Below are 26,425 nucleotides of genomic sequence, written 5' to 3'. Positions count from 1 at the left end.
AGATGGTTGGGAGGAGATGATGGTAAGTCCACTATGATACTCGTACTGTTTCCAATGAGAAGGGAAGTTCTACTCTAGTAGAGAATAGAGCTTCCTTTTATTATCTCTTGGACAACTACACACACAGTCAATTTCCTTTCTAGTAGGAACCTGTTGATGATTATTCGTATCCACCAAACTTACCTTTAGTTACATGAATTCTTTCTGTGCCCTATTTTTTGTGCCTTCCTCATTAAGATATAAGCATAGATTTGTAGTATATGTTTCTACAACATAAGGTGAAGCCTATGTGTATTTTGTCTCTGATGACTTCTTAACATCTTATTAATGTAGGATTGACTCAGTCAGCGATGACATTCTCATCTTCACTTTGGAATTTACTAATTGGAAGAGACTACCTCCAACTGTTGAAAAGATGCTCTCTGCTCGTGCCTCAAACTCCTCCTGGGCTCTGCAGCAATGGATTGGTAAGAAAGAACAATTTTAAACATACTTTACTGCTTTTCCTTCTCATGCTTCTCTGTATTGTAATTTTAAGTTAAAAGATTTGTTGGAGAACACATAGTAAATTGGATATAATTTACATTTTCTTATATGGAGAAAGGATTGAATTGTTGGGGAAGATAATTTCCTTTAAAAAATGATATCTGATTTTTATTTAAGTTTAGCCTAAAGATCATGTAAAGAAAAGTAGATGTTTACTGACATTTTAATTTTTAAATAAGTGTTATGTAAACAAAGTGGATCCTAAAAATCAGCTTTTTAAAAATTTAGTTTGTGATCAGACATATGCTAAACTTAGTTTTGCTTTTTGGAATATGGGTGGATTTATGTTCTTTCTGTACCATTTTATCATCTCTAAAAGGAAATGACACCATCCTTTACTTACACCTCTCTACTGATTCTGTGTCTGTCTGTTGTCTTTACTGATTCTGTGTCTGGCATAGTATAATTATGGAGGTAAGCTGGGTGAAAATTCTGTAAATTTGCTGATATTTTAAATGACAGTTTTAAAAACATCTTCAACTTACCTTTACTCATTAAAACTTTAAAGCTAATTTAAATCTGATTATCAAATTTTTGATTAAAAAAATTAAAGAATATGCAGTGGGATTTTGCACAAGAAAAGTAGTTTAAACTAAACATGTATGTAAAGTTTTCCTATTTTTCAGATTTATTTTACTTTGACTATATTTTGTTAACTAGATTATATGTCTTATGTTAGAAAAACTATTTCTTCACTGCTATTTTTACTTAAAATAACTCATCATAAAACATTTTTCAATAGGCTTTTAACAAGTGAACATATGCATATGTAGAAATGTATCTTCTAATTTATTGGAAAACTACATGTAAGTAAATATTTTTAATTCAAAACATTCAGGAAAATATGCTCTTGCACCGAGGTATATTTAAACTGTTAGGTTTTTTTTTTTAAAGGAATCTGATAAGAATCTCTGAGTCTTCTAGTTTAGAATTTCTTACTGATAATGTTGGAAAACTGACTTGCATGTAATTTTTATTTTCTTTTGGTGGTACTGGAGATTGAACCAGGCATGTCCTACCACTGAAGTATATATATCCCTAGCCATTTTTTTTTTTTTTTTTTTTAGTTGGTGGACCTTTTTTTAAAATTTATTGTATGTGGTTCTGAGAATTGAAACCAGTGCCTCACACATGGTAGGCAAGTGCTCTTTCACTGATTTATAACTCCATCCCCCATTTTTATTTTTAATTTTATCAAAGGTTCTTGCTGAGTTGCCCAGGCCAGCCTTGAACTTGCCATCCTTCTGTCTCAGCCTCTCTAGTAACTGGGATTACAGGTGTGTGTCACCACATCCAGTCACTTGCATGTAATTCTTAATGTTAATTTAAGAATGTACTCTGATTTTAACTAATTATGTATCTGCAGCAGAACAGAGCAAATATCTATTCAGAACAGATAGAATATGTGACAGTGGATTTGGGACAAACAGTCAAAAGAGGGAGCATATACTTAATGGGGAAATTATTGCAGTGTTATCAGTTAGTAAAGATATGTGAGAGTTTACTCTGAAGATTTTAACATATGGCAGGCTTGTCCAGATGAAGGTAAAAATTGAGCACGGGTATATTACCTTGCAGTAGACTAAATCCATCAAGAGCTTCTTGTTTAATTAGGCACTAGGCAGACCTTGTGTAGCGTAATCATCATCATCTCTTCTTAAGAGGATTTTATGCTGGCTGAAGATTTGCAAAAGCCTTTCTCAAAGGTATTAAGATAGCTAATGCTTTTCTAGTCTATTTCTCTAGCTAAGACCGTTTTTCTTGGTTCCAGTTCCATATAGCCAGTAGCCATTTGGATAGCTTCACTTGGTATCTCACATTTTGACATATTCAAAAATTGAGCATTCATTTTCCTATAAATTCTTCTGTTCTTTCTGTCTGTTTCCTGGTTCAGAAGGTGAGATGGTTTGGGAGTGATATTTACAAAGAGAGTGAGTTTAAGCCAGGCAGCCATTCAGAGCAGTGGTTTTAGGGTTGAGAATGATTTTTGTCCCCAGAAGAAATTTGACAGTGTCTGCACACAGGTTTTGATTGTTACAACTTATAAGGGTGCTCTTGTCATCTAGGGGGATGTTTAGCAGCCAGGGAAGCTGCTAATCATCCTACATTTCACTGGACAGCCTCCCACAACAGGGTTATTCAGCTGCAATGTCAGTAGAGGTGAGGTTAAGAAATCCCAATCTAGGGACTGGGATTGTGGCTCAGCGGTAGAGCGCTCGCCTAGCACGGGTGGGACCCGGGTTTGATCCTCAGCACCACATAAAAATAAAGGCATTATGTTGTGTCCATCTACACCTAAAACATAAATATTAAAAAAAAAAAAAAAAGAAAGAAATCCCAATCTATTGTGACTCTCCAGTCCAGGCTTTTTAACCCTGTCCTGGGATGGCTTTTTAACCTTATAGCAGATTACTTGTGTTCTTTCTCCTACTTGGCCTCTCAGGGTGTTTTGCAGTATCTCCTCTCATGGAGATAGTAGGAACCATTACAATGCTGGAGTTTTAATAAGTCTGGGAAGAAAAGATCTGCCCAGTTGCTTGCCTGGGTTTCAAATGGATTATGATTCTCTTCCTTTCTCTAGTTCAGGGCTGTCTCGGTATATCCTTTTTCTTTTTGGCTTTTCAGTACACTCAATTTCTTTATGTTGGTCTTCTAGACTTTCTCCTTTCCCTGGATTTGAGCTGTAGGATCTCAGAAAGTGGAACATGGGCAAGATTTTAAGTTGTAGGAGTGAGTCCTGAAGAACAGCTCCTTGTTTACCTTTCTTCATATGATACTCTTGTTTTTACCCCGTTTTCTCCAGTACTTATCATAATATTAAATAACAGCTGCCTTTTCAATATATTTTTAGAACATTTTATGGGAAGATGCATCTTGCACCTCTGCTGCTGTTGGTATGCCCCTAGGTAATGCTCAGCTCCTTAGCCCTATTAAGTATGCCAGTAGTATCTGTCCCTATGGAAAAGTTTTCTCCATCTTTTTAAGAAGCCCTTTCCAAGTCCTGAAGGTGCCTTGTTTTTGGTCAAGATTCTCTTTTCCTTATATTTTCTACCCCAAGGAAGCACTAACTTGCTGTGGTCATTTATAAACAAAAAGGGCAAACCATTCTTTGTTGCTTATTTTTTAACTATTCAGTTATCTTCAAAAAATTTCTTGCTTAGGAAAGGTAATGTATACCAGGTAAAATTTACTGAGTGGTTATAGTTTTAGTGACAATCTTTTTACCATGTGCCTTACACATACCTCTTTGAAACATCACTCTGATCCCATACCAGTAGACTTCTTAGTCAAAAAATTCCAGCTGGGCCAGGTGGCACATACCTGTAGTCCCAGCTACTCAAAGAGACTTAGGTAGGCAATCACCTGAACCCAGGGTTTTTAGGCAATATAATAGTTTGGGCAATATAACAAGACCCTGTCCAAAACAAAACATGTTTAAATTTACCAATTCCTGGTCATCTGCTCAAGATCACATTTAAGTAATTAAATTCTTTTGGATAAAAGCACTTGATTTTAGTTCATTCTGAACTTGTTTTTTGATGGGATGGTGGGCAGGCACTGAGGATCGGACTCAGGGCCTTGCATATGCTAGTCAGATGCTCTCATGCTGAGCTATGTTCCAGCCGTTTTTTAGTTTTATTTTGACACAGGGTCTCTCTGAGTTGCCCAGGCTGGCCTTGAACTTGGGACTCTCCTACCTCGGTCTTTTGAGTAGCTAGGATTATGGGTGTGTGCCACTGTCCCCGTCTAATTCATCCTGAACTTTTTATTTTATTTTTATTTTTTGTAGTACTGGGGATTTAACCCAGAGGCACTCTTCCACTGAACTGCATCCACATCCCTTTTTATTTTTTTTCTGAGACAGAGTCTCATGAGTTGCTGAGGCTGGCCTCAAATTTAAGATCTGTCTGCCTCAGTCTCCCAACCAGTTGGAATTAACAGGTGTGTGCCACTGCACCTGGCTATTCTGAATTTGTAATAACCAAATATATTTAGTTCTACCCAGAGTGTTAAATGGATCTGAATACTATAAAGGATCCTAAAAGATCCCCAGCAAACTCTTGTAATCTTTTTATGCCAGTGTTCTTCTGCTTTGTTCTAAACAGGATTTACAAAGTTTATACACAAAACAGTAAAATAAATGTTAAAAATGGAAGTTAATGAAAAAGGTGGGAATGGATTTTTTTAAAAAGGTTGATCTGTGAGGAAGAAGTATTCTTTTGTGAAACCCAAGGAACATTGTCAGGACTCTTTCCTAAATATGGTAGGCTGAATAAGTATCTACAGTTTGAATCAAAGAGTAGTTTTGAAACAGCAGTGTTCCCAGTTTTGAGCAATGCTCTTTTCTTATGTACTCTTCAAAATAAACCATTTTTGGTTAGGATGCCAATGTAACTACATTGGTAACTTATTTTATGAGATTGGTTGTTATATAAACAAAATTTAAGTTTAGAATAGTTGATCTGTAGTGCTTTCTGGTGCAAACTAACCACCAGTTTAATTGTCTACTCAAGGTATTTCCAATTTAAGGTAGTAAATATTCTGGCTTTTAAAGACTATTTAAATTTTTAGAATATATGTTTTTCTTTTTTCTTTAGCAAGAGCATGTATCTTGCCACTTAACAAGATATCAAGTTACTTTTTAAAAAGATGGGAGTTGGAATATAATCTTACTTTTATGCCAGTGAGATTTTTTTTTTTTTCCTTTTAAACCAGGGATTAAACCCAGGGCTTCCAGAATGTTAGGTAAATGCTCTACCACTGAGCTACCTGTCCATCCCTGCCAGTGAAACATTTTAACTTCTCTGTTGACTTTGACTGTGATAGTAATGATCAGGTGCAGGTTCTTCTTGGATGTCAGACAGAGTACAGTAGTTAAAGGTTGGAGCTCTGGAATTAAATAGACATGCCTCCAACATTTTCTAGCTATAGAGAATTACTTGTATCTCTGAGCTTTGGTATCCAGTTATAAGAAGAAGAATAATAGTACCTACCTCATATCATTTTTGCAACAGATAGTATAATTGTAACAGACAGACCTTGGTTAACTAAATTGCATTTCATTTTTCTCTTCCTTGGAACAAAGGAAGACTTTACTTATTTATTTTTTTGCCTTGATTATCGTGTGATTTGGGTAAGTGGTAAAAGCACAAAGTACTCTGTTTTCACTTACTTTGTGGAGGAAATCTGAAAGCCATATTTTGACATGACATTGACACAAGATGGATATAACTGGGAACTCTTAATTTGTCACTTTAGGAGAATCACCTCACCTGCAGGGAATTTTGCAAATTTGGCAAGAAATAAACCTTTACTGTATTAAGACACTAGTTATCACTAGTTATCACAGTGTAACCTAGCCTATACCCAAGCTAACCCATTACCAGATCCTATCCCAGATCAGGGACCAAGGAAAGGTCCATAAAAGCTACAAATATTGGAGTAGTATACTTTGTAATGAATATTCATATGAATGCTCAACTAAAGCCCATCTGCTACTTATTTTTTATTTATTTTTATTTTTTTTTTGAGATGGGAGGCTCTCACTATGTTGACCAGGCTGTATTTGACTCCTGGGCTCAAGTAATCCTCCCACCTCAGTCTCTGAAGTAACTGGGACTACAGGTAAATACCACCACTCCTGATTTTTCTCCTTATTTTAAATATGAACTTCAAAGCACTAACTTAAAATTTCTAAATAAAATGTACAATAAACTAAATGATATGTAAATATGGTGGGGAGTAGGGCAATAAGGGGACTTTTAAAAAAGTTATGTCTGGCCATGGAAGCTATGCTTAATATTTAAACATGCTTAAATATCTAGTGAACATTAAAGCTTATTGTTCTCAGTGGTTCTTAATTTTAGGAGCTTTTCCTCTGGATGCTTTTCATCTGGGTGAGGCATTATTACCAAGAATTCAATCAGTAATTTGCTTGTAATCTTCAAAAATTGGACGCATGATAATCTATTTGTCAAGTCTAGTCTCTCAGACATTAGCCATATTATGAACCTTTACAACCTTTAACAGATTCATGGCTTGGTTTTAAGTTAACTATGAATTTATCGTTTAAAAAAAACCAACTAAATCTGGCTCTTAAATATAATAATAAGGGTAGACTGCAGGACTGAGATTACTAGATTTGAGAGCCAGATGAAGGAGTATTTTTTTCCTAATTTTTTAAGTGAAAAATTAGTAGTTGATTAAAATTTTAACAGGATTCCATCTGCACACTTAGTATTTTAGCTTCATACAGCCTCTAATTTAAGTTTTTTATTTTTATTTTTGTGGGGAAATCCTTATTCAAATAGGCACTAATGAGTTGTATTGCATTTGCTGGGATGTTTTGCTCTTAAAAACAGTTTTGTGGGGCTGGGGTATAGCTCAGTGGTAGCGCTTGCCTAGGGGTATACCTCAATGCTAGCGCTTGCCTAGCATGTGTGAGGCTCTGCAAATAAAACGAACAAAACAAAATTAAAACTACTTTGAAATTACCAGTAGTCTGTTGGTAAGCTAGAATAGTAGAAATTTTTGTCTCAAAACACTTTAAGTGGAGTTTGTTTTGTTTTAAATACAAATCTCAGGTCACCAATGTTATTGGAAAGCCCATTTCACTGTTCCCTCAAATCTACTGCATTGGATATGTGTGCAGGAAGATCCCTGAAAATGCTACATCCCAATTAAAACAAAAGAATACTATTTTCTGAATCTCAAATATCCCTTTTAAGTATAGTAAAGAGCAAAGAAGAGATTTCTCCTAATACAGAAGAACTATAATAGAGTTTATGTTACCCCTGATATCAAATGAATAGATGTATCCTTAAATTTATTCTACTTTCAAGACAATTTTTAAGTTTTATTTATAAAGTAGTTCACTTAGAAATATTTTTGTTGAAATTAATGCATCTATTAAAAAGATATTCCAAACAGGGAAGCAGTTTATTGAGTCCTCACTGCTTCTGGATGGGATCCACATAGAATTCTACCAACCTTTTCATTCAGGTCTTCCAAAATGATGAACTTTATATGTGAACTATATAACGTAAAATTTAAAGAATCATAAAAATATGATTATTAATCTGGGCTCTGTGAAGCAAAAATTGTAAGTGGGCAGATGGAACTTTGTTAAAACATTAGCTATAAGTTTCTCATTTAAAAAAAACTAAACAAAACTCAAAAACAAAATCCTGAAGACTGGCTCTTAAATCTAGTAGTAAGGAAAGACTATAGGACATTAACTAGGTTCTTGTCTGAAGTAAGTATTGTAAAAACTTACAAAATGTAACATTTTCTGCCTTCATACACTTTCCTCCTTCAGAAACATCAAAATCTATAGTTTACAACTCCTGTACTATGAAGGTATTTCCTAGGTATTCTTTATGGCAGTTTAGTGTAAAAAATACACCTTTTTTTTTTGTTATCATTCCTGTTGAAATTATCTATATCTGTTTCTTACATTGAACCATTTTATTGTTCCCAAAACCTTTGTTGGGTTACTTGCCTCTGCCAGCACGAGCCATTGATGTATACCCCAGCCCTGCAACTCCTTATGCCACTGTCCATGGTGCTGAGCTTGGTGTCTGCCCTGCTGAAGGCAGGAGCTGAGATTTGGCCTCTGGTTGTGGTGATGGTGAGTGGGACTGACTACAGAAGCTAGAATGTGATTGGTAACTAGACCAGCAGCAGTGGGTGGGGCTGTTTAGCCCCCTCCTCTGGGGTTCACCCTCCACTCCAACACTGCTAATTGAACTCCACATGTAACATGACTCCCTCAAATTTAACTATTAATAACATGCTGTTGACCAGAAGCCTTACCAATAACAGTAGATTAGTATATATTTAGTATGTTGTACATATTATATACTGTGAAAAATATTTATGGATAGTGAGAGAATATTTATGGATAGTGAGAGATTACTTTTGTAAGGAAGTATGCAATTTATAGGAGGAAGGAACTGCTCACAGGGAGAGATTAGCATCACATGGCGTTTTTAGGAATACTTGCAACGTGTGAGCTCACTGCAATAGCAAGAACAGGTGGACATGAAATTACTCACTAGTTAATGTACTACTATGAAGTTTTTGCAGTTATGATTTAATAGTTCATCTTTAAGTTTGCTTTTTTTTAAATTGAGAATGGTGCTATGTATGGTTTGTTTGTGTACCCCAGGTTCAGTAAATTTTGACTTTATATAATAAATTTTGTATATATTTTATGGTATATTTTATGTATATTTGTGTATATTTTAAATAATAAGAGACATTTTAGGCATTTGTATCTTAACTTTTTCTTGATTTTTAAAAATATTTTTAGGTTAAGTCTGCATTGTTTTTCAAATTGTTGCAAATCTAAATAAATAAATAAATTTAAGTGGACTTGTGCAGTTTAAACCTGAATTGTTAAAGGATCAACTTTTTATAAAAGGCATAGAACCATGGCTATGAGGAGGTTGTTGGTGCCAGGTGTAGAAGATTGTTAAGGGGTTAAGGTAGAGTTCATGGTCCTTGATTTGAAAATGAGATATACCTGTTGTTTTCTTGATGATCAGTCCTTCTTGGCAGGCCTGAGTTGCAGAGTTTAGAACCTTAGAATAAGGTTATTCTGGGCTGGGGATGTGGCTCAAGCGGTAGCGCGCTCGCCTGGAATGCGTGCGGCCCGGGTTCGATCCTCAGCACCACATACAAAGAAAGATGTTGTGCCTGCCGATAACTAAAAAATAAATATTAAAATTCTCTCTCTCTCTCTCTCTCTCTACCTCCCTCTCTCTCTCTCTTTAAAAAAAAAAAAAGGTTATTCTAAGTTAAAATAACTATCTATAAGTTAAAGAACTGGCCCATTCATAAGAGCTCTTGTTTTGCTTAGGTTTCTTGTTGGTTTTCAGGATGATGAAAGGAAGCTATAGAGATATGTGCTGCAAGAGGCTTCTTCTGTAACATTCCAGAAAGGGAAGGGGAGCTGAATCTCCTGGTTATAAGGAGGCATGAAAAAGGCTGTTGTAGAGATAGCACCAGAACCTGCTGCTGAGTCCCTCTTGCCTTTTCTACTTGCCATGACTCTTTTGGGGGTTTCCATTTGACAGTTCTTCATCAGGATTAGGCCATGGGCACTAGATGAAACCTCCATTGAGCACATCATTTGCTCCTGGCTCATAGCATGTACTGGAGATTGTGAACATTTGGGATCCACCATTTGTATGTAAAGAAGAAGACGATGTGAAATGTCAGCCTTTACCTCCTCTTCTCCAAGTTGTGTATGTGATCTGCACTAAGGTGTATGTGATTCTGGGGAGAATGCTTTTTAACATTTTGGGGAGACAAATAAGTAGATGCAGATAGATAAAGAGACAATAACCTTAATTCTCATCTTTTATTTTTTAAGGCATTCTTTCTATACTACATATATTCCTATGACTTGTTTCTTAGTGGCACATTAAGAGGCCACAAAATTGTAATAAAGGGAAGGTTAGGAGGTTAGAATATGTTGAAAGTAAAACATTGATATAGGAAAAGACTGTCTTCTGTGATGATATTCTTCATTTTCTCTTGTGGTGTAGAGAAAAGTAACTGCTCAGTTGTTGCAGTGGTAGAAGATGTCCTTCCATCTTGGAGAAACACTATTTACAGTGTGTAGATTACCATTTACTGTCAGTACTGTTTTGTTAATAACTTCCAAAGCCATTCCTATTCTGTCCTTTCCATGGCTTTTATTTCTGGTAACTATCATTTCTGACATGCTTAATTTCAGTACTCTTTTAAATCCCTGGCTTCTAGTATTATTCTCACAATCACCATTAAATAAATCAGAAGTTTGACTATACCAGGTCTCTTTTTAAAAATCTATATAGCAATCTAATTTCTCTCAGAATAAAAGCCAAACTCTAACAAAGCATATAAGGCCTTTCATAATCTGGCCCCTGCAATGCCTTCCTATCCTATCCCACTCTGAGTGTTATATATTAAATACTTGTTTTCCCAAATATACCTCACAGATTTGCTAATATATTCTTCATGACTTTAAGGTCCTCTGATTGGCATGCTTCTCTTAAATCTACTGACTCTTATTTCTTAAAGTTCGGCTCTAAATCATGTCCTCTTCCACATGTTTCCTGATATTCCTCTAGCCATTTCTTCCCTCATCAGTATATTGGCAGAGTTAATGCACTTTTCAGGTTTCTTACATTTGTTGATTTTTTGAAAAAATATTTTATTAGTTTTGATAGACCTTTATTTATTTATATGTGGTGCTAATACTTGAACCCAGTGCCTCACATATGGTAGGCAAATGCTCTACCACCGAGCCACAACCCCAACCCCATTGGTTGATTTTTTTTTTTTTTTTTGAGAGAGAGAGAGAGAGAGAGAGAGAGAGAGAATTTTTTTAATATTTATTTTTTAGTTCTTGGCGGACACAATATCTTTGTTTGTATGTGGTGCTAAGGATTGAACTCAGGCCGCATGCATGCCAGGTGAGCACGCTACCGTTTGAGCCACATCCCCAGCCCCCATTGGTTGATTTTTGAGAGCATACCCCTTAAAAACAGAAGAGCATTTTTCACAGTCTCCACATCTGATCATAAAAATACTTTTTTGGCCTAAATCTATGAGTGGGATGTTTCCTGTTACATAAAGGGAAGACAAGAGGACTGCCCAAGATATTCTAACTCAGTCCAAAAGCTTTTGAGGACTAAGTGGTGGAAGTTCACCTTCTACTTAATTGCTTCCAATGACAGTTCATTTTTTAAAGAAACAATTCTCTCATAATCAGTGAAAACCTAAGAATTATTATGTAAGACTCCTAAGAACTGTTCATCTTATTTAAGTTCTTATAATCTCCTTTATTTGTGAGTTTGTAAATTATAGAAAATAATATTAAGAGAATACTAAGGAATTTGTTTTGATATGATTAGGTAGAGTGGCCTAAATTGAAGATGGAAAGGTGGCTTAGGCAGAAGCTTCTGATAGCTTGTTCATTTGAGAACTTCTAGCCATTCAGTCTGTAATTTTACTTCCAAATGTGGGGCACAGGCAGAAGTGTTCAATGAATAGAGTCTATTTTGAAACATTTCTATAGGTAGATACTTATAAATCTAGCTGTTTAAATTCATTAATTCCTTAATTAGTTTTAATAACCTGTCATCTGTGTATCAGTAAAATTTTAAGTAAAAAATTATGTGAATTAAGGGCTGGGGTTGTGGCTCAGTGGTAGAGCACTTGCCTAGCATGTGTGAGGCACTGGGTTTGATTCTTAGCACCACATGTAAATAAATAAAAAATAAAGATCTGCCAACAACTGATAAAAATATTAAAAAATATTTTTAAAAATTATGTGAATTAAAAAAATAAATAAAATGTAGATGTTTAGTGCAATGACTAAAAGAGAAGGATGTAGGGTCATGGGAGGATGTAGTGTTTCAGAGAAAGAGAGCCTGGAAAATCTTGTATGTTTACTCAAAAGTAGAGGTAAAGTTTTGCTAAGAAGATTGAAGTGAGAGCTGAATAGGAGACCTGATGATTTGGAATTGTTGCAGAAAAAGACTTTCCTGATGGAGGTTGGAAGTGATAACCATTCATGTGGTTATGTAATCTTTCTTTTCCAGTATGGTTTAGTCTTCTCTATATTGAGGGGCAGTAGGAAAATGTTTAGATCAATCCTGGGGATTGTCAGAACAGGTACAGAGGAATTAGTACCTGCCAGAGCAGGAATTGATAAAATAGTTGAAGTGATGGGCCCAAGCAATCTAGTCGAGATAGAAAAAAAACCCCTGAAAATTGAAGGAACCTCATAGACTATCTGGGGGGAAAGTCAGAGCACGTAAAGTCTCAATAGGAGGTAGGAAAGGAGAACAAACTTTGGAAGGATAGGAAGTAGTGCATGTTGGAATATAGAAAAACATGTATCTGAAGTGTTGTAAAACAACTTTGAGAACTCTACAATTATTTCGTAGACCTTGTGTCAGATGTGACAAGTGAGTGGAAAATGAGAAAATTCTATTTTAGAAATTGGTCAAGGAAGTAATTTTCTTAGGAGGATTAGACTTCTATGAGGACAGGAAGGGAGGGAGAGTGTTCTATACAGTATTAATGGTAGAATGGGGAGTCTAGAGGACTTTATGGAAAGGTTTTGGAGAGAGTTCTTATGTTCTTTGTAATATTGAGCTTGATTATTCTCCTATTGTCCCAGATTTCTGTGTTGTAGTTTCCTAAACAAGTTAGGGAAGTGAAGAATAGATTTTTAATTTGGGGGAGATTTTGAGGCCAAGATTCATTCTTTCATTTGATAAATACAGGAAAATGCTAAAGCTAGATAATATTAATTATTCCTCAAATATTCCAGGCTCCAGAGAGACATCTTAAAGATGGAGGGAAGGAAGATGTAATTGCTAGTCATTGATTACGTTTCTTTTTATTTTATCTAATAGGTCATAGTTATAAGATTGAATGTCTGCCCCGCCCCCATTAACAAACATGACCCAGAACTTGAACATATGTATTTACATGAGTTAGCTTGATGCTTCCTAAAAAGTAAGGTGCATGTGGTTGACCATGCAACTGTATGTGTCGTGCTTTTGTGAATTATAGTTAACATATGATTGGTGGTCCTGATTATCTAGTTTTAACTTAACCAGTTTCCTCAAATTGATTAAGTGTCTTTAGAAGATTTCTGCAGAGAAGTGGTATTTTATATGGATAATACTAAAAGTGCAAGCACAAGTGAACAATGAAATAATTGTAGAGCTGCTTCCTCCTGCTCTTTATGAGCCATGTTAAATGGTAAAAATGTCAACCCACCTAGGTCACTAGGGACAAGGGTGATGGTGATGGAGCAGATGGGAGGATATAGATCAAAGGGTATAAAGTTGCAATAATGTGGGATGAATAAGTCTAGAGATTTACCATATGACATGAGCACTACAGTTAATAATGTTGTGTTGTATATTGTACATTTGCCAGAAGAATAGATTTTACGTACTTTTAGCACACACAAAGGGTACATATGAGATGATGGATATATTAATTTGCTCAACTCTAGTTATTACTTCATTATGATTATCTATATTAAGATAAGTGTAACAAAATTTTCTGCACCTTAAATATGTACATTAAAAATAAAACAGTGAAAAAAGAGCTAAAATAAAGAGACTACCATATAATTGGAGCAGACAAGAACTTCAGAATTATCAAGAAAAGTATTTAAAATATGATCTCACCTTTACTAATGTTTCCAGTAAGCCCTGCCCTTAAGGTGTCAGTTGGGCTGGGGTTGTGGCTCAGCAGTAAAGCGCTAGCCTAGCACGTGCGAGGCCCTGGGTTCGATCCTCAGCACCACATAAAAATAAATAAGAGAAATAAATATTAAAAAAGAGAGAGAGAGAGAAAAAGGTGTCAGTTGCCTGAAGATGTTAGCTAATAAAAAACTCATAGTCATCAAGATGCTAATTTAAGCATCCAGAGCATGAAGTCAAAACCTGTGATTTTTTTTCATCAATGTTTAATTCAGTATTTACAAAATTTACTAAACATAATGATAAACTCTTAGAACTCTTTGAGCTTTCTTATTCAGTAGTAAAAAACAAAAACTCACATATCTTTGGGGACACACATTTTTCTTGTCACAATAAAGCTAGCAGTAATAATACAGGGACAAAGTAAAATGCATTCCTTGTTGGCATATATTGTTTAAAGCATCATAGATAGTATTGTTAAAGAGTTAAGCAGGGGAGGGGTGGAAGACGGGATCCTGCAGGTAGAAAGTTTGGTATACTGAGATGGAAGATGATTTATGATATTTATAACACACTTCAATTTAGATATTTGTTAAGGTTCTTTTTCAATACGAGGATAGACAGTTACATTTTTGAGGGCCGCTTAAGGAAAGATACACCAGAGATGTGTTTGCAACAGTCATGACTTTCTGGAGGATGATTTTTGAAAAAGTTAGGTAAGAATGACCACTGATAGAGTGGCTAGCTTTTGTATAAGAATAAGGTAATGGAGATAACATTAAATGAGGTTAATACAGAAAAAGGGCTGAAACCAGAATTGCGTGAAGTAATACTGTCATGGGTGATTTAATAAAATATGACCTTTAAAATATGTGAGTCCTCAGTACTTTAGTGAGATGAAAGTGACCATTGTTATTGTTTACACCTCCCACAGTTTGTTCATTATCATGGAACATGATATAGGAAAGAGTCCTTGGACATAAAGATGAACTAACTACCTGCTTTGCTTTTATGAAAATATAGTTCTTCCACTTTTCTTGCCCCTTTTTATCTTGGTGATAAGTAGTTATCAGTACTATGCAACCTAACACGTATTTTGTAAAAATTCTGTTGATTTAAGGAAGAAATGACATTTTAACTGAGTGAGAAAAATAACTGCTTTATAAAAGGAATTTTTGCTATGTGGAGATGATTTTGAAAATAGGTACTAGGAAGTATTTCTTTTGTTACATGATTTTCTTGCTAAAAATAAGATACGCCACCTAGAAAAAACTCATGTTGTCACACTTAGAAACAGTCCCCCTGGACTTTGAATGCATTTACTAAAAATTTTTAAATGTAAAGCTTTTTAATTAGCTTATAAATTGATTGATATTGGGAACAATAGAATTATAAGATGAATTTTGGTTAAAAGCTTTTTCATGAGGTAAATGGGATAGAATGAAGTCCTTATTTCAGTTAGGACACAATGTACTTCATCCATTTGGGTTTATCTGCTTTTTATAAGATATTTTTTCAGCTGTGTCAGGCTTTACAGCCCAAGGATCTGGACCCAGAATTGCTAAATTTTGCAATTGCTAAATCACTAAGAACTAAGTTAAAACTTGGTCATTTTTGCTTTTGTTAAAATGTTAATATCTAAAGAGTTTTAATGCCTTTAATAAATAAATGAAGTTATTTAAAACATACCTTTTTGTATTTTAGCTTATTCTTTTAATTCTATGTTTATTTCAGTGTGCAAATAAAGTTACTCTAATAGTATACATGTAACTTTTGTATAAATAAATATTCACACATTGGGTTCTCAAATACTTTTTTCCCAACTATTTTTCGTGGGGGGGGCACCAGGAATTGAACCCAGGGGCACTTAACCACAGAGTCACAACCCCAGCCATTTTTTAAATTTTTTATTTTGAGACAGGGTCTCACTGAGTTGCTTAGCACCTCACTTTTACTGAGGCTGGCTTTGAACTCTCGATACTCCTTCTTTAGCTTCTTGATCTGCTGAGATTACAGGTGTGCACCACTGCGCCTGGCTCCTTTATTTATTTTTGATTGGTCCTTTCTACATGTGCATAAAGGTAAAATTCTCTTTGGTAACCTTATGTATGAATATAACATGATTTTGTAAAATTCATTCTATAATCTCCTTTTCCTTCCTTCCTCCCTCTTTCTTATTTTTCTTCTTCTACTCCACTAATCTTCCCTATATTTTTATGATATCTGATCTCCTCTCCAACCACCATCTTTCCCTGATTTTTCTAGCTTCCACATATGAAAAAAACATTCAACCCTTGATTTGCTCTCAAACACCTTTTACTGATTGGGTGTGCAGTCAACACATTTGGAGATCATTAGACTTGATCATGCCTAGGATTTATATGGTATTTTGTAATTAATAAAATGCTACAGGGTGCTCTGGGATACATTTGTAATTCTAGCTACTAAGGAGGCTGAGGATTGTGAGTTTAAGACCAGCCTGAGCAATTTAGCAAGACCTTGTCTCAAAAAAATAATAAAAAGGGATGGGGATTTAGCTCAGTGGTAAAGCATCCCAGTGGTCAGTCCATAGTACCAAAATCAATCAATCAATCAATCAAAGTACTTTTGCCAGTGTGTCATAACTTGAACCTCACTAATAGCCCATTGATACAGGGAAGTGTCATTATGTTGATTTTATAGAGGAAGCCTTATACTCATTTTATGGTGGTGGGGGAGACTGAAGGTCAGAATGTTTAAATGACTTTCCCAGGGTCACACAACTAGTTAATAGTGGCTCCTCAACTCCAGCATAGGTTTTAGTATTGGATAGTGCCATTTCCATTTATTGCCACTATACTAGTTACTCTTTGACTGCCTGTGCTGATCTATTATTTGTTTTTCAGAATTCTTAGGTAGTCACTTTTTATATTTCCTCTAGAGGTTTTAGTTGTTATCAGTGGTGGGGAAGGGGAGAGATACTATGAATAAAGAAAATAGAGAACAAAGGAGTGGAAACCAACTTCAAATACAATATATTAATGATGAAAATATAAATGTTAATAGAAGACCCAGAAGTCAAATGAATCCCTTTGATGTGGAAAGCAATACAAAAGAACCAAAGAAATAACAGTCCAGGTAGATTTTGACAATTGTGTGAGGGCAGTCTAGTGATGAATGATTGTGGAGAATATAGTGGATGTATTTGATGTAGTTCTGTGCTATAGTAACTGTTGGCATTAATAAGTACAGTTAATTAAGGGTTGTGGAGTTTGTTTTAATCGTTGTGTCCAGTTTTGATTTTATTTTATTTTTTTATGGTGCTGAGGATTGAACCCAGATTCTTACACATGGTAAAAGCAAGAGCTGTATCACTGAGCTCCAGCTCCAGCTTCTTCTGCTTTTGCTTTTAATAAAATTTCATATAACATGTAGCTCATTTTGATTATTGCCAATGCATATAACAAAATGAACAGAATTGAAATATTCTATATAGAAATAAAAAGTTAAAGGTTGTTTGCCTGCTAGATCTGTAGATAAATTGGACTTAACATACCAAATAGAAAATAATTGGGTCAGAAAAAAAGAGTTAAAAGTGTAGCCTAGTTTTCAGACATCATTTTCTAAGATATGATCAGTACCACAATCTAAGAACTATAGAAATTTATGTAACAGATTAACATATATTTTTAACAGATTTCCTTGAATATATGTTTCAAGGAAATTTCCTACAGCTTCCACAGTTTATATGGTAAACTCAAGGCATGGCTTCATCTTCTTTTAGCCTCGTGGCAACATGTCTAGAAATACTATGCATCACTGAAACTTTTGTAGGAACTTTGTGTGCTTTGTAATTTGCATAAATGGTTATAAAATTCCCTTGTTGTTCACTGTCACATTAAGCCCAAATGGCAGTTAATGGCATAGTTTTGCCTGTGTTGATAATATACAGATGAAAGTCTTTCTCAGTTCAACTGAATACAGTTCTTACCTGTATTTTTTTCATTAGACCAGTGATCTATTGTACTATCAGCATGGTGCATTTAAAATCTGAAGTAAACATACTTTTTTTTTTTTTTTTTTTTTTTAGTTTTAATGATTTAGAAGATGTAGAGAATAATTCTGGGCTTTTAGACTTGGAATTAGAACATTTGGATGTAGTTAACAATAGCTGTCTTGTTGATATATGGTATTATGTGGGAAAATTACTTAAGCTTCCACTAACAGATGTATACTGGTCCAATTTGGTTTGCTCACAAATGGCTAAGCTTCCACACACCTTAGAATAACCATATGATATTAAGTTGTGACGATGGTGCTCCAGTGGTGTAGTCTGATAACCTGGAAAGGCTTGGTGGCACTGCAGGAGGCTTTGGGGCAGACAGAGAAACTGACTGACAGTGTAGTCTGTCAAACCAGAGAAACTGGGGTAGCATTAAGGATCCCCTATCCCTGAGTGAGCAGCTCCCATCCTTTATCTTCCTTCTGTGTGTGCAAGAAATGTCCACATTAATAAGAATGTACAGAATGAAGATTCTAATTGAATCTAAGCTGATGTTCTCTTAACCATCCTCACTTTAACCCACAAAGTAGATTAGCCACTGTTGTCATTTCCTCTCTCAGGTCCATCTGACTGTGCCCATGGCATGCTCAGTATTTGCAGTTGGTAGGCTACTCCCTAGAATGCCAACATACTTTTGTCCCTACTAACTGACTTGTGTGCTTACCAAGAATTAGTGTTATGCTTATTTCTGACATTTTTATTACATTTGTTCATATTATTTTATTTAAGTAATTTTATTACAAATTGAATAAACCATTGAATTATGAGTATGAAAAGAGAATTATTATTTCTATTAGGGCAAAGTGAAATGTGGTTACTATTATTATCATCATCATCATTATTATGTATTTGTGTTTTGAGATGGGGTCTTGCTGTGTTACCCAGGCTGGCCTTGAATTCTTCAGTTAAAGCAATCCTTTTGCCTCAGCCTCCTGAGTAGCTGATGGTATAGGTGCTGACCACAGTACTTGGCTTAAACATAATCAGTGAACAGAAATGGATGTTGAATTAGATGTGGGTGAGACAACTAAAAGATATGAAAAAATATTGTAAAAATATAGAAGGAGTGTGTATTCACCTTGTCTCATACATATCTTTAAATTGATGCTGTAACTTAAAGAAGTAAAGCTGCAGGCTGCAGATGAGCATTATGGATGTGGTTTATGTATACATTTTCAAATTAGAGTGTTTAAAGTATATATGGTTTGTTTCCTCCTTTAAGATGACTTTCCTCTAACAGTTATTGTTCCTGATCTTACTGTGTAAAAGTTCGCTTGATAGTTTGAACTCAGTCAGCCTTCTTGTACCTCTGGGAAACGGGTGTCTGCAGTTTGGGCATGCCCTCTTGACGTGGCTCTGCTTATTCCTCGAGTGCTCCCTTATTTGTTTTCTCATATTTCAAGTGAAAACTGTTAGTCAATTTTCCATTAATTAGCTTTTGTCTACTGTGGCTTTAGCAAACACCCACCCATACATAGAGGCTTTGGAGTCAGATGGATCTGAGTTTAAAATCTGGCTTTGCCACTTATTAGCTCTGTGACCTTTGGAAAGTGTAGTGATTTGGATATGAGGTGTCCCCAAAACTGCCATGTTAATGCAGGGATGGTCAAAGCTGAAAAGACTATGAGAAATGTAACCTAATCATTGATTAATTTGAGGGATTAATAATTTGAATGAACTAATAACTGGGTAGTAACTGTGGGCAGGTGGGGTGTGGCTGGCAGAGGTGGGTAACTAGGGGCCAGCTTTTGGGATTTAAATTTTATCCCTGGTATCGTCTCCTCTCTTTTTGTTTTCTGACCACTATAAGGTAAGCAGCTTTCCTCTACTATTGCTCTTCTGCCATTATGTTGTCCTTCATTCTGAGCCCAGAGCAGTGGAGTTGGCCAACCATGGACTGAAACTCTGAAACCATAAGCCAAAATAAACTTTTCCTCCTCTGAGTTGTTCTTGTTGGGTATTTTGGTCACAGTGATGAAAAGCTAACACAGGGAGTTACTTTTAAATTTCTTCTTAAACTTAGTTTTTTAAAAATCTTTAACATGGTAATATATAACTCAGGATCTGGGGTGTAGCTTAGTGATAATGTGTTTTCAGCACACATGAGGTCCAGTGTTCAATCCCTCACACCAAAAGGGTACATAAATAAATCAAAATACACACATATATACACCCTTCATAGGCCTCATAAATATAAAAAGAGTATATGTGAAGTGTATGGCATGTGACATACAAGGCACTCAATGAATGTTTCACTTTTCTCTGTGCCACTATTGTCACATTTTATGTCATATACAAAAAGAAGAAATTTTGCAAGCCACATATGTAGTGAATAAATCTAGAGACCATTTGCAATGAAGCAGACTAAGAGGGAAGTGGCATTGTTGCTTTGAACTTCTATCTTTTCTAAAGTTAGTTCATCCATTCTTAAGTGTCAACTAATATTGTCAGATATTTAGAATTTGAAAATTTAGATTTTAAAGTCTTGGGAAGCCAACTTTGAATGTGTGACCAACAACTGGAGAGAGAGGAGCCAGATGAAGGCTGTAGTGGAAAAAAATGAATAAGGCTTATGTGATCATCCTGGCCCCAGCAGTTGTCTTTCAAAGTCTAAGCAACATATCATTTCTCCTTTGCTTCCCAGAGGGCAGAGGGGGAAGGCATTTGTCTTAATATACAGATACATCTTTTTGTTCAAAAAAAATTTTTTTCAGCCAGGCATGATGTAATCCCAGCAATCCCAGTGACTCTGGAGGCTGAGGTAAGAAGAATTGCAAGGTCAAAGCTAGCCTGGGCAATGTAGTGAAACCCTGTATCAAAAAGGGCTGGGGATGTATCCTGGTGGCAGAATGCTTGCCTAGCATATTGAATGAATGAATGAATGAATGAATGAATGAATGAATAAATAGAAATTTTTTTTTTGTTGTTGTTCATCTTACTTTGTCTGTCTCTCCAGCTGCTGTTCCATCCCTAACACATCTTTGTCGTTTGAAAATTCGGTCCAGCCTAAAGCCAGAGCACCTCCTCTCTGACAGTTTTATCCAGCAGCTGCCACTTCCCAGAAGCCTGCATAGCTATTTGCTCTATGAAGAGGTTCTGAGGATGAATGAGATTCCAGAACTGGAGTCACTCATGATGGAGAAGTGAGGCAACTTAACACAGTTCACTGAAAACCATCAAGACAAAAGAGCTGTGGAATGCAAAAGTGTTCATGATTTTATTTTACAAAAGGTGATGTTTGTTTGTGTTGTTGGGTAGGTTTTGAGGAGAGTAGTAAATAAATGTGAATGTTTACAAGTGGGCTCAGTAAAAACATATTATAAACATCACTGATGCTACTTTATTGCAGTTCATCACCAGTGCACATTTTGTGTTGTAAAACCTAACCATTTTCTGCTTTATTCTGCTAATGAACTGTGATGCTGCTTCTAGTGCTAGACATGGCATATTTCTACCTATGATTCATGTTTACCTGGTGCTAGGAGCTAAGAATGGGATGTATAACACTTCACTTGAAGTGTATACAACTATGGTTTTGAATCTGTTATTATTGTTGTTATTATTTTAGTTGGGGCTGAATATCTTTTGTTTATTAAAGTTTTTCTATCTTGTCACATTGCAGTGTCATCTCTTAAGACCGTCACATTTATGAAGAATTGATATTCATTGCCTTTTCACATATAAACTCAGGGAGAAAATTTGTTTTAAAGGAAATCAATCATATTGCTATTCTCCCCTCAAGACATGCTCAGTTTTTTTTTAAAAAAAAAAATTAGGTTAGATTAGGGATAAATGAGCATATTACTGTATTTAGAATATTAATGAGACTGAGAGGGGCATTTGTGTAGCACCATCTTTAAAGAAAGGTGTGTATTCTTGAGTAACTTAATATCAAATATAATATTTACATTGCATTCAGCCCCATAATCAAAGGGCAGCTTTGTTTCTATGAAACAGTAATAATCGGTTCTATTAATTTTTTCCTTCTTATCTAGATAGATTATTAAACACCCATGAAATAAAGACCTCAGAATCCTAGGTTAATGAGGTGTCATCACCTCATGGGCTTTTACAGTTGCTTACTTGAAATCTAGAGTCAAGAGGAAATAAACGTAGGACCAAGTGCACTGTCAGAAGAGGCCGTGGAGACTAGCCTTGGGAGTGGTCTGAGAGCATTGCTGTCATGAGAGACAACTAGAGAGGGATCTAAAGGAGACAAATCTTCCATCCTATTGGGATCTAGTGATTAAAAGAGATGGTAGTATATCAGCAGAGTCCTCCTCTGATAGGCCTTTGCTCTTTGATAAAAACAGGGATGATGGTGGGCTGACTCAGGGCAGCATTACCAAGATCACAAGGGATGACTGAGCTTTTACCTTAGATTTAGAGCTACCAGTGGTGTGGAGGTAGAGTTTGTAGGTATAAAGGCAGAAATAAGGTTAGATATGGAAAACAAGTGGAGGTTCTGATAATTTAATTAAAAAACCAAAATTTTATGTAATGTGGTACTTTTAAAATGTTATAACCTTTATTTTGCAAACCTTAAGTCTCTGATTTTTAACATAACACCAAATTTTTGTTATGGCCAAATGTATATAGATGTTTAAATTTTCAGGTGAATCTTTTTTTGTTGTTGTTGTAATTGGACACAATACCTTTATTCCATTCATTTATTTTTATGTGGTGCTGAGGATCGAACTTAGGACCTGCAAGCGCTCTAATGCTGAGCCACAATCCCACCCTGCACTTGAATCTTTTTATGTGTTTGTGTTCAATTACACAATAAAAACAATTAGGGAAAGCAATGAGGGCGGGTCCTAGGTGGAATTCTGTCCCTGCTGGGCTGCTGCTGTGCCATGGAACTCAGTGCAGACTACCTTCAGGAGAATTGCAGTAGGACCTGGAGTCAGCACGAGGAGGTGGAGGACATGGCTCTGAGTGGTTGCATCACAATCCCTGGTGGTATCTGCTAAGTTCAAGGGGATGCTACTGCTTCAAAGACATCAGCTGGTGAATAGATTTCTAGCAGAGGAGCTCCTGCATATTTATGCCTATGAGCAGGAAACCTTGACTGTAGACCAGTGGTCCCATGAGCAGTGGAAATGAGGGACTGAGTCCTATGCAGCCATTAAATGATGAATCAAGACAAAATAAAAATAATCCACAAGTTATCCTCATGTTCACTTTTGAAGATCTGAAAATCAGTATAGATGGCCCCTGACCATTTTTCGGCTTTACAGTAGTGCAAAAGTGATACCATACTTTGAATTTTTTCAGGCTGGTTGTATGCAATATATTCTCTTAGGATTCTGGAAAGGCTGGGCAGTGGCAGTCAGTGAGCCACAGCTCCTAGCGAGCCATGTGATCATAAAGGTAAACAAACAAATGATATTCTACAATGCACTTTGTTGCTAAGCTAGGCTGTTCAGTAGGTTAGGTATAGTAAATGCATTTTCAGCTTAAATGGTATTTTCAACATACACTGGTACTTTTGAAACATTTAAAAGCCCTTGGTATTTAAAACTGGTAAGTGATTTTACCTTATTGTATACAATGTATCTTTCTTTAGACAAATTTGTTATAATAAAATACTTGCAATTTTTATGAGAACTATAATCTAAAAGCACATAAAGGTAAGTGATTTGTAGTTATAGCTTCTAATTGCAGTGCTACATCCAGTTAGTGCTAGTTCCCCTTAAGCTGTGCCCCACATGCCCAATAATGTTTGATGTTGCAGTTTAAGGTCACAGTGAACCATATGAAAAACTCTGATACAATAGTTTTTTAATAGTGGCATGCACTACCAGAGCAGGGTTTAAACTAGAGCTTTTAATAGAAATGGCCAAGATTTTGCCCCACCTTGGTCCCATGTTTTCCTTTAAGTATATTGTCTGCTGATCTTTTCTATCAAATATCTTTCTGTGACCATTTCATGTAATAACAGTAATGTAGACATTTTTTCTTACCTCCTTTTTCCAAATAACAAGTATCCTGATGTGCCGCTTTCTCGTGACCCTACTTCCCAGAGGTCACCTACACCCTTCTTGTAGGTCATCTTCCTATGGCTACCTGTAACAATCCTTGACTTGCAGCCTGTGTCATATTTATCACATGACCAGTTAACATCTCTTACTTAAGATCTACTCTAACTATATCTGATATGGTGATATTTTATGAGTCTTTGAGTGTTGAATGAGGTACAGTTTAAAGACATGAGTACTTTTGATTGGTTACTCCCTGATATTCTTATATTTTTGTTGGTCTTCAAAATATACCATGATTTATAACTGTAATAAGAATGTTTATAGATAACTACACGTCTTTTCTAGAATTTGATGGTTCTGTCAAGTGGACTTGGTGGTTCAATCAGAGTGGCCTCTAGAAAGAAGTTCAGAATATTCATAAAAGTTTGCCTTTGATTTTATACTTCTCTATATCATCAAAGGTATATTGCTTTTTAGTTATTTTCCTTGATAAGTCATAGAAATGTTTATTTAAGAGGAAAATCTAGCATAATTATTGCTGGCAGGGGCCTAGTGCTACTGGGGAAAGATTTTATGGTGAGGAATGTTGAAGGGCTACTGAAAATGTGGCCATTTTAAGATTTATGACCAATTTTTAAAAATCTAACAATTTAGGGAAACAGCTTGTAGAATTACACACTAAGTTCTTCCAGTTTCATGAATTCATCCTCTCTATAGAACAAATGGAAGCTCAATTCTCTGGCTTCTCCAGATATGCAATTTAAAGAGATCTCTGTGCCAACTGGATCCCTACAGCTTTTCCTGTCAACTACAAACATCACACTGGCACCCTGTGTACCATATATTCTCCTACACTCAGCACTTTCCTCCTCCTTTCTCTCTTATCCCTGTCAGACATAACTGAGGTGTCAGGACTAATGTGAAAATGGGGCCCAAACCAAGAGATTACATTATTCACAACCCTATAATACCTGGGATAATTATTTGAAAGTGAGAGTGGGTGCACCTGCTTTCTCTTAAGAGCTAATGTTGGATCTCTGATGTCACATGTATGGATTCCCTCTGTGAGAAGGCCATGTTTATGACTTCAGGTAAATATGGCCCATATTTGGTGCCTTCTACACTGTCATGATAGTTTTAGAAGTGTATTTGGTTCTCTTTTACCTTTTTTTATTCTTAAAATTTTAAAATTTTAATTTTTTGTGTTACTAGGGAATTGAACTCCAGGGCACTTTACCACTGAGCTACATTCCCAACACTTTTGATTTTATTTTATTTTGAGACAGAGTTTTGCTAAGTTACTGAGGATATCACTGAGTTTCTGAGACTGGCATTGAACTTGTGATCCTTCTGCCTCAGCTTCCTGAGTTGCTGCGATTACAGGTGTGCACCACTGCACCTGGCTCACTTTATTTTTTTAACAAAACATTTAAGGAAAATGTATTATTCCTAAGTTCATCTATTCAAGTTTCTTGTTTTTCTTTCTCTTTTATTGTTTTTCTCTTTGAGGTAGAATTTTTTATGTGTATTTATTGTTACTATTATGACAAATGGTCATTGAAACAGTACCTTGCAGTAAGAAAACCATTTTTCCCCCAGTAAAATCCTGTAGTTTTAATGAGATAGAACTGATTATGCTTAGTGTTTCTGTGACAAGCTGGTTGAAAATGTATAGCCTCTATTTGCAATAACATCAATAATTTATACCGAGAGCATGCCAATCTGAGTTATATTTTTATGGAGAAATACTTTGAAATATCTTGGGCACAGATTGTATATATCTCCTGGAGTTGGTTTAGTGGATAAAATGTATCTAAATTTTAAATAAAGGATATCTTATTAACTTGTGTTGTTATTTCTCCTATAGGAATAGCAATAATAGCACATTTTAAGTATTTCATTTAAAAAGAAATGCATGATACTCAAGAAAAATAAAACCCAGAAAAAAAGAAAGGGAAGAAGGAAGATGGAGCTGTAGTCCTGTCATCCAGGCCCATTATTGGTTAACCTTTGAATTGGAGTATTTTCTCTCTCAGGTTTTTATTTTATATTTTTAATCTGGATACAAATTTGAGGAAGTTTTTTAAAAAAATATACATGTAGTTCAAATCAAACTATCTTTCACAATTTCATGCCCAGCTCGATTCTTTTCTTTACAATATTAATGAAACATACAGCCAAGGTAAGCCCAGGAGTTACCACAGATTCTGAATTGATGAGAATGAGAAATGAGACATCACCCGGTTGATTCTTTACCTAAGATATCTACACAAAGCAAACAACCCCTCCCTCCTAATTTCGAAGGAAAGAAGAGGTAGATCTTTGTTAACCTGCTCAAGCATCTGGTCTCAGCCCAGGGTAGTCATACAATTGCATGTCCTGTGCATTACTCTAGTATGTATGTATGGTATATGCTTTTAATGAAGAAATTTAGAATACAATTGTTGTAGTAAAGATTCATACCTCTTGGCTCCTTTTTCATGCATAGCACTAATAGATGAAGCAGAACAGGTGGTAATTGCCATTGGCGCACTGAGACTTGTGAATGGCATCTGTTTATGTCTCTTTTACCATCAAATGGTTAGCATAACCTTCTCTTCACTGCTTTCCTATGTGAATGATAAAGTCTA

General features: G+C 35.6%; 1 protein-coding gene and 1 pseudogene across 1 annotated transcript in view; both read left to right on the top strand.

Annotated features, from left to right (window-relative positions):
* Positions 1 to 21,425, top strand: part of Asb3 (ankyrin repeat and SOCS box containing 3) — a 106,673-nt gene extending 85,248 nt beyond the window's left edge. The window contains 3 exon segments of the mRNA XM_076833036.2: positions 334 to 467; positions 20,768 to 20,929; positions 20,932 to 21,425. Of these exon segments, the coding sequence (XP_076689151.1) occupies positions 334 to 467; positions 20,768 to 20,929; positions 20,932 to 20,981 (346 nt within the window). The 3' untranslated portion in view covers positions 20,982 to 21,425.
* Positions 21,426 to 21,521: 96 nt separating this feature from the next.
* LOC143380215 (bolA-like protein 2 pseudogene) lies at positions 21,522 to 25,594 on the top strand (annotated as a pseudogene).
* Positions 25,595 to 26,425: the final 831 nt, after the last annotated feature.

This window comes from Callospermophilus lateralis, chromosome 14 (assembly GCF_048772815.1).
Source record: "Callospermophilus lateralis isolate mCalLat2 chromosome 14, mCalLat2.hap1, whole genome shotgun sequence".
Taxonomy (NCBI): Eukaryota; Metazoa; Chordata; class Mammalia; order Rodentia; family Sciuridae; genus Callospermophilus; species Callospermophilus lateralis.
Note: the sequence above shows the minus strand (reverse complement) of the source record. Positions and strands in the feature narration are given on the sequence as shown.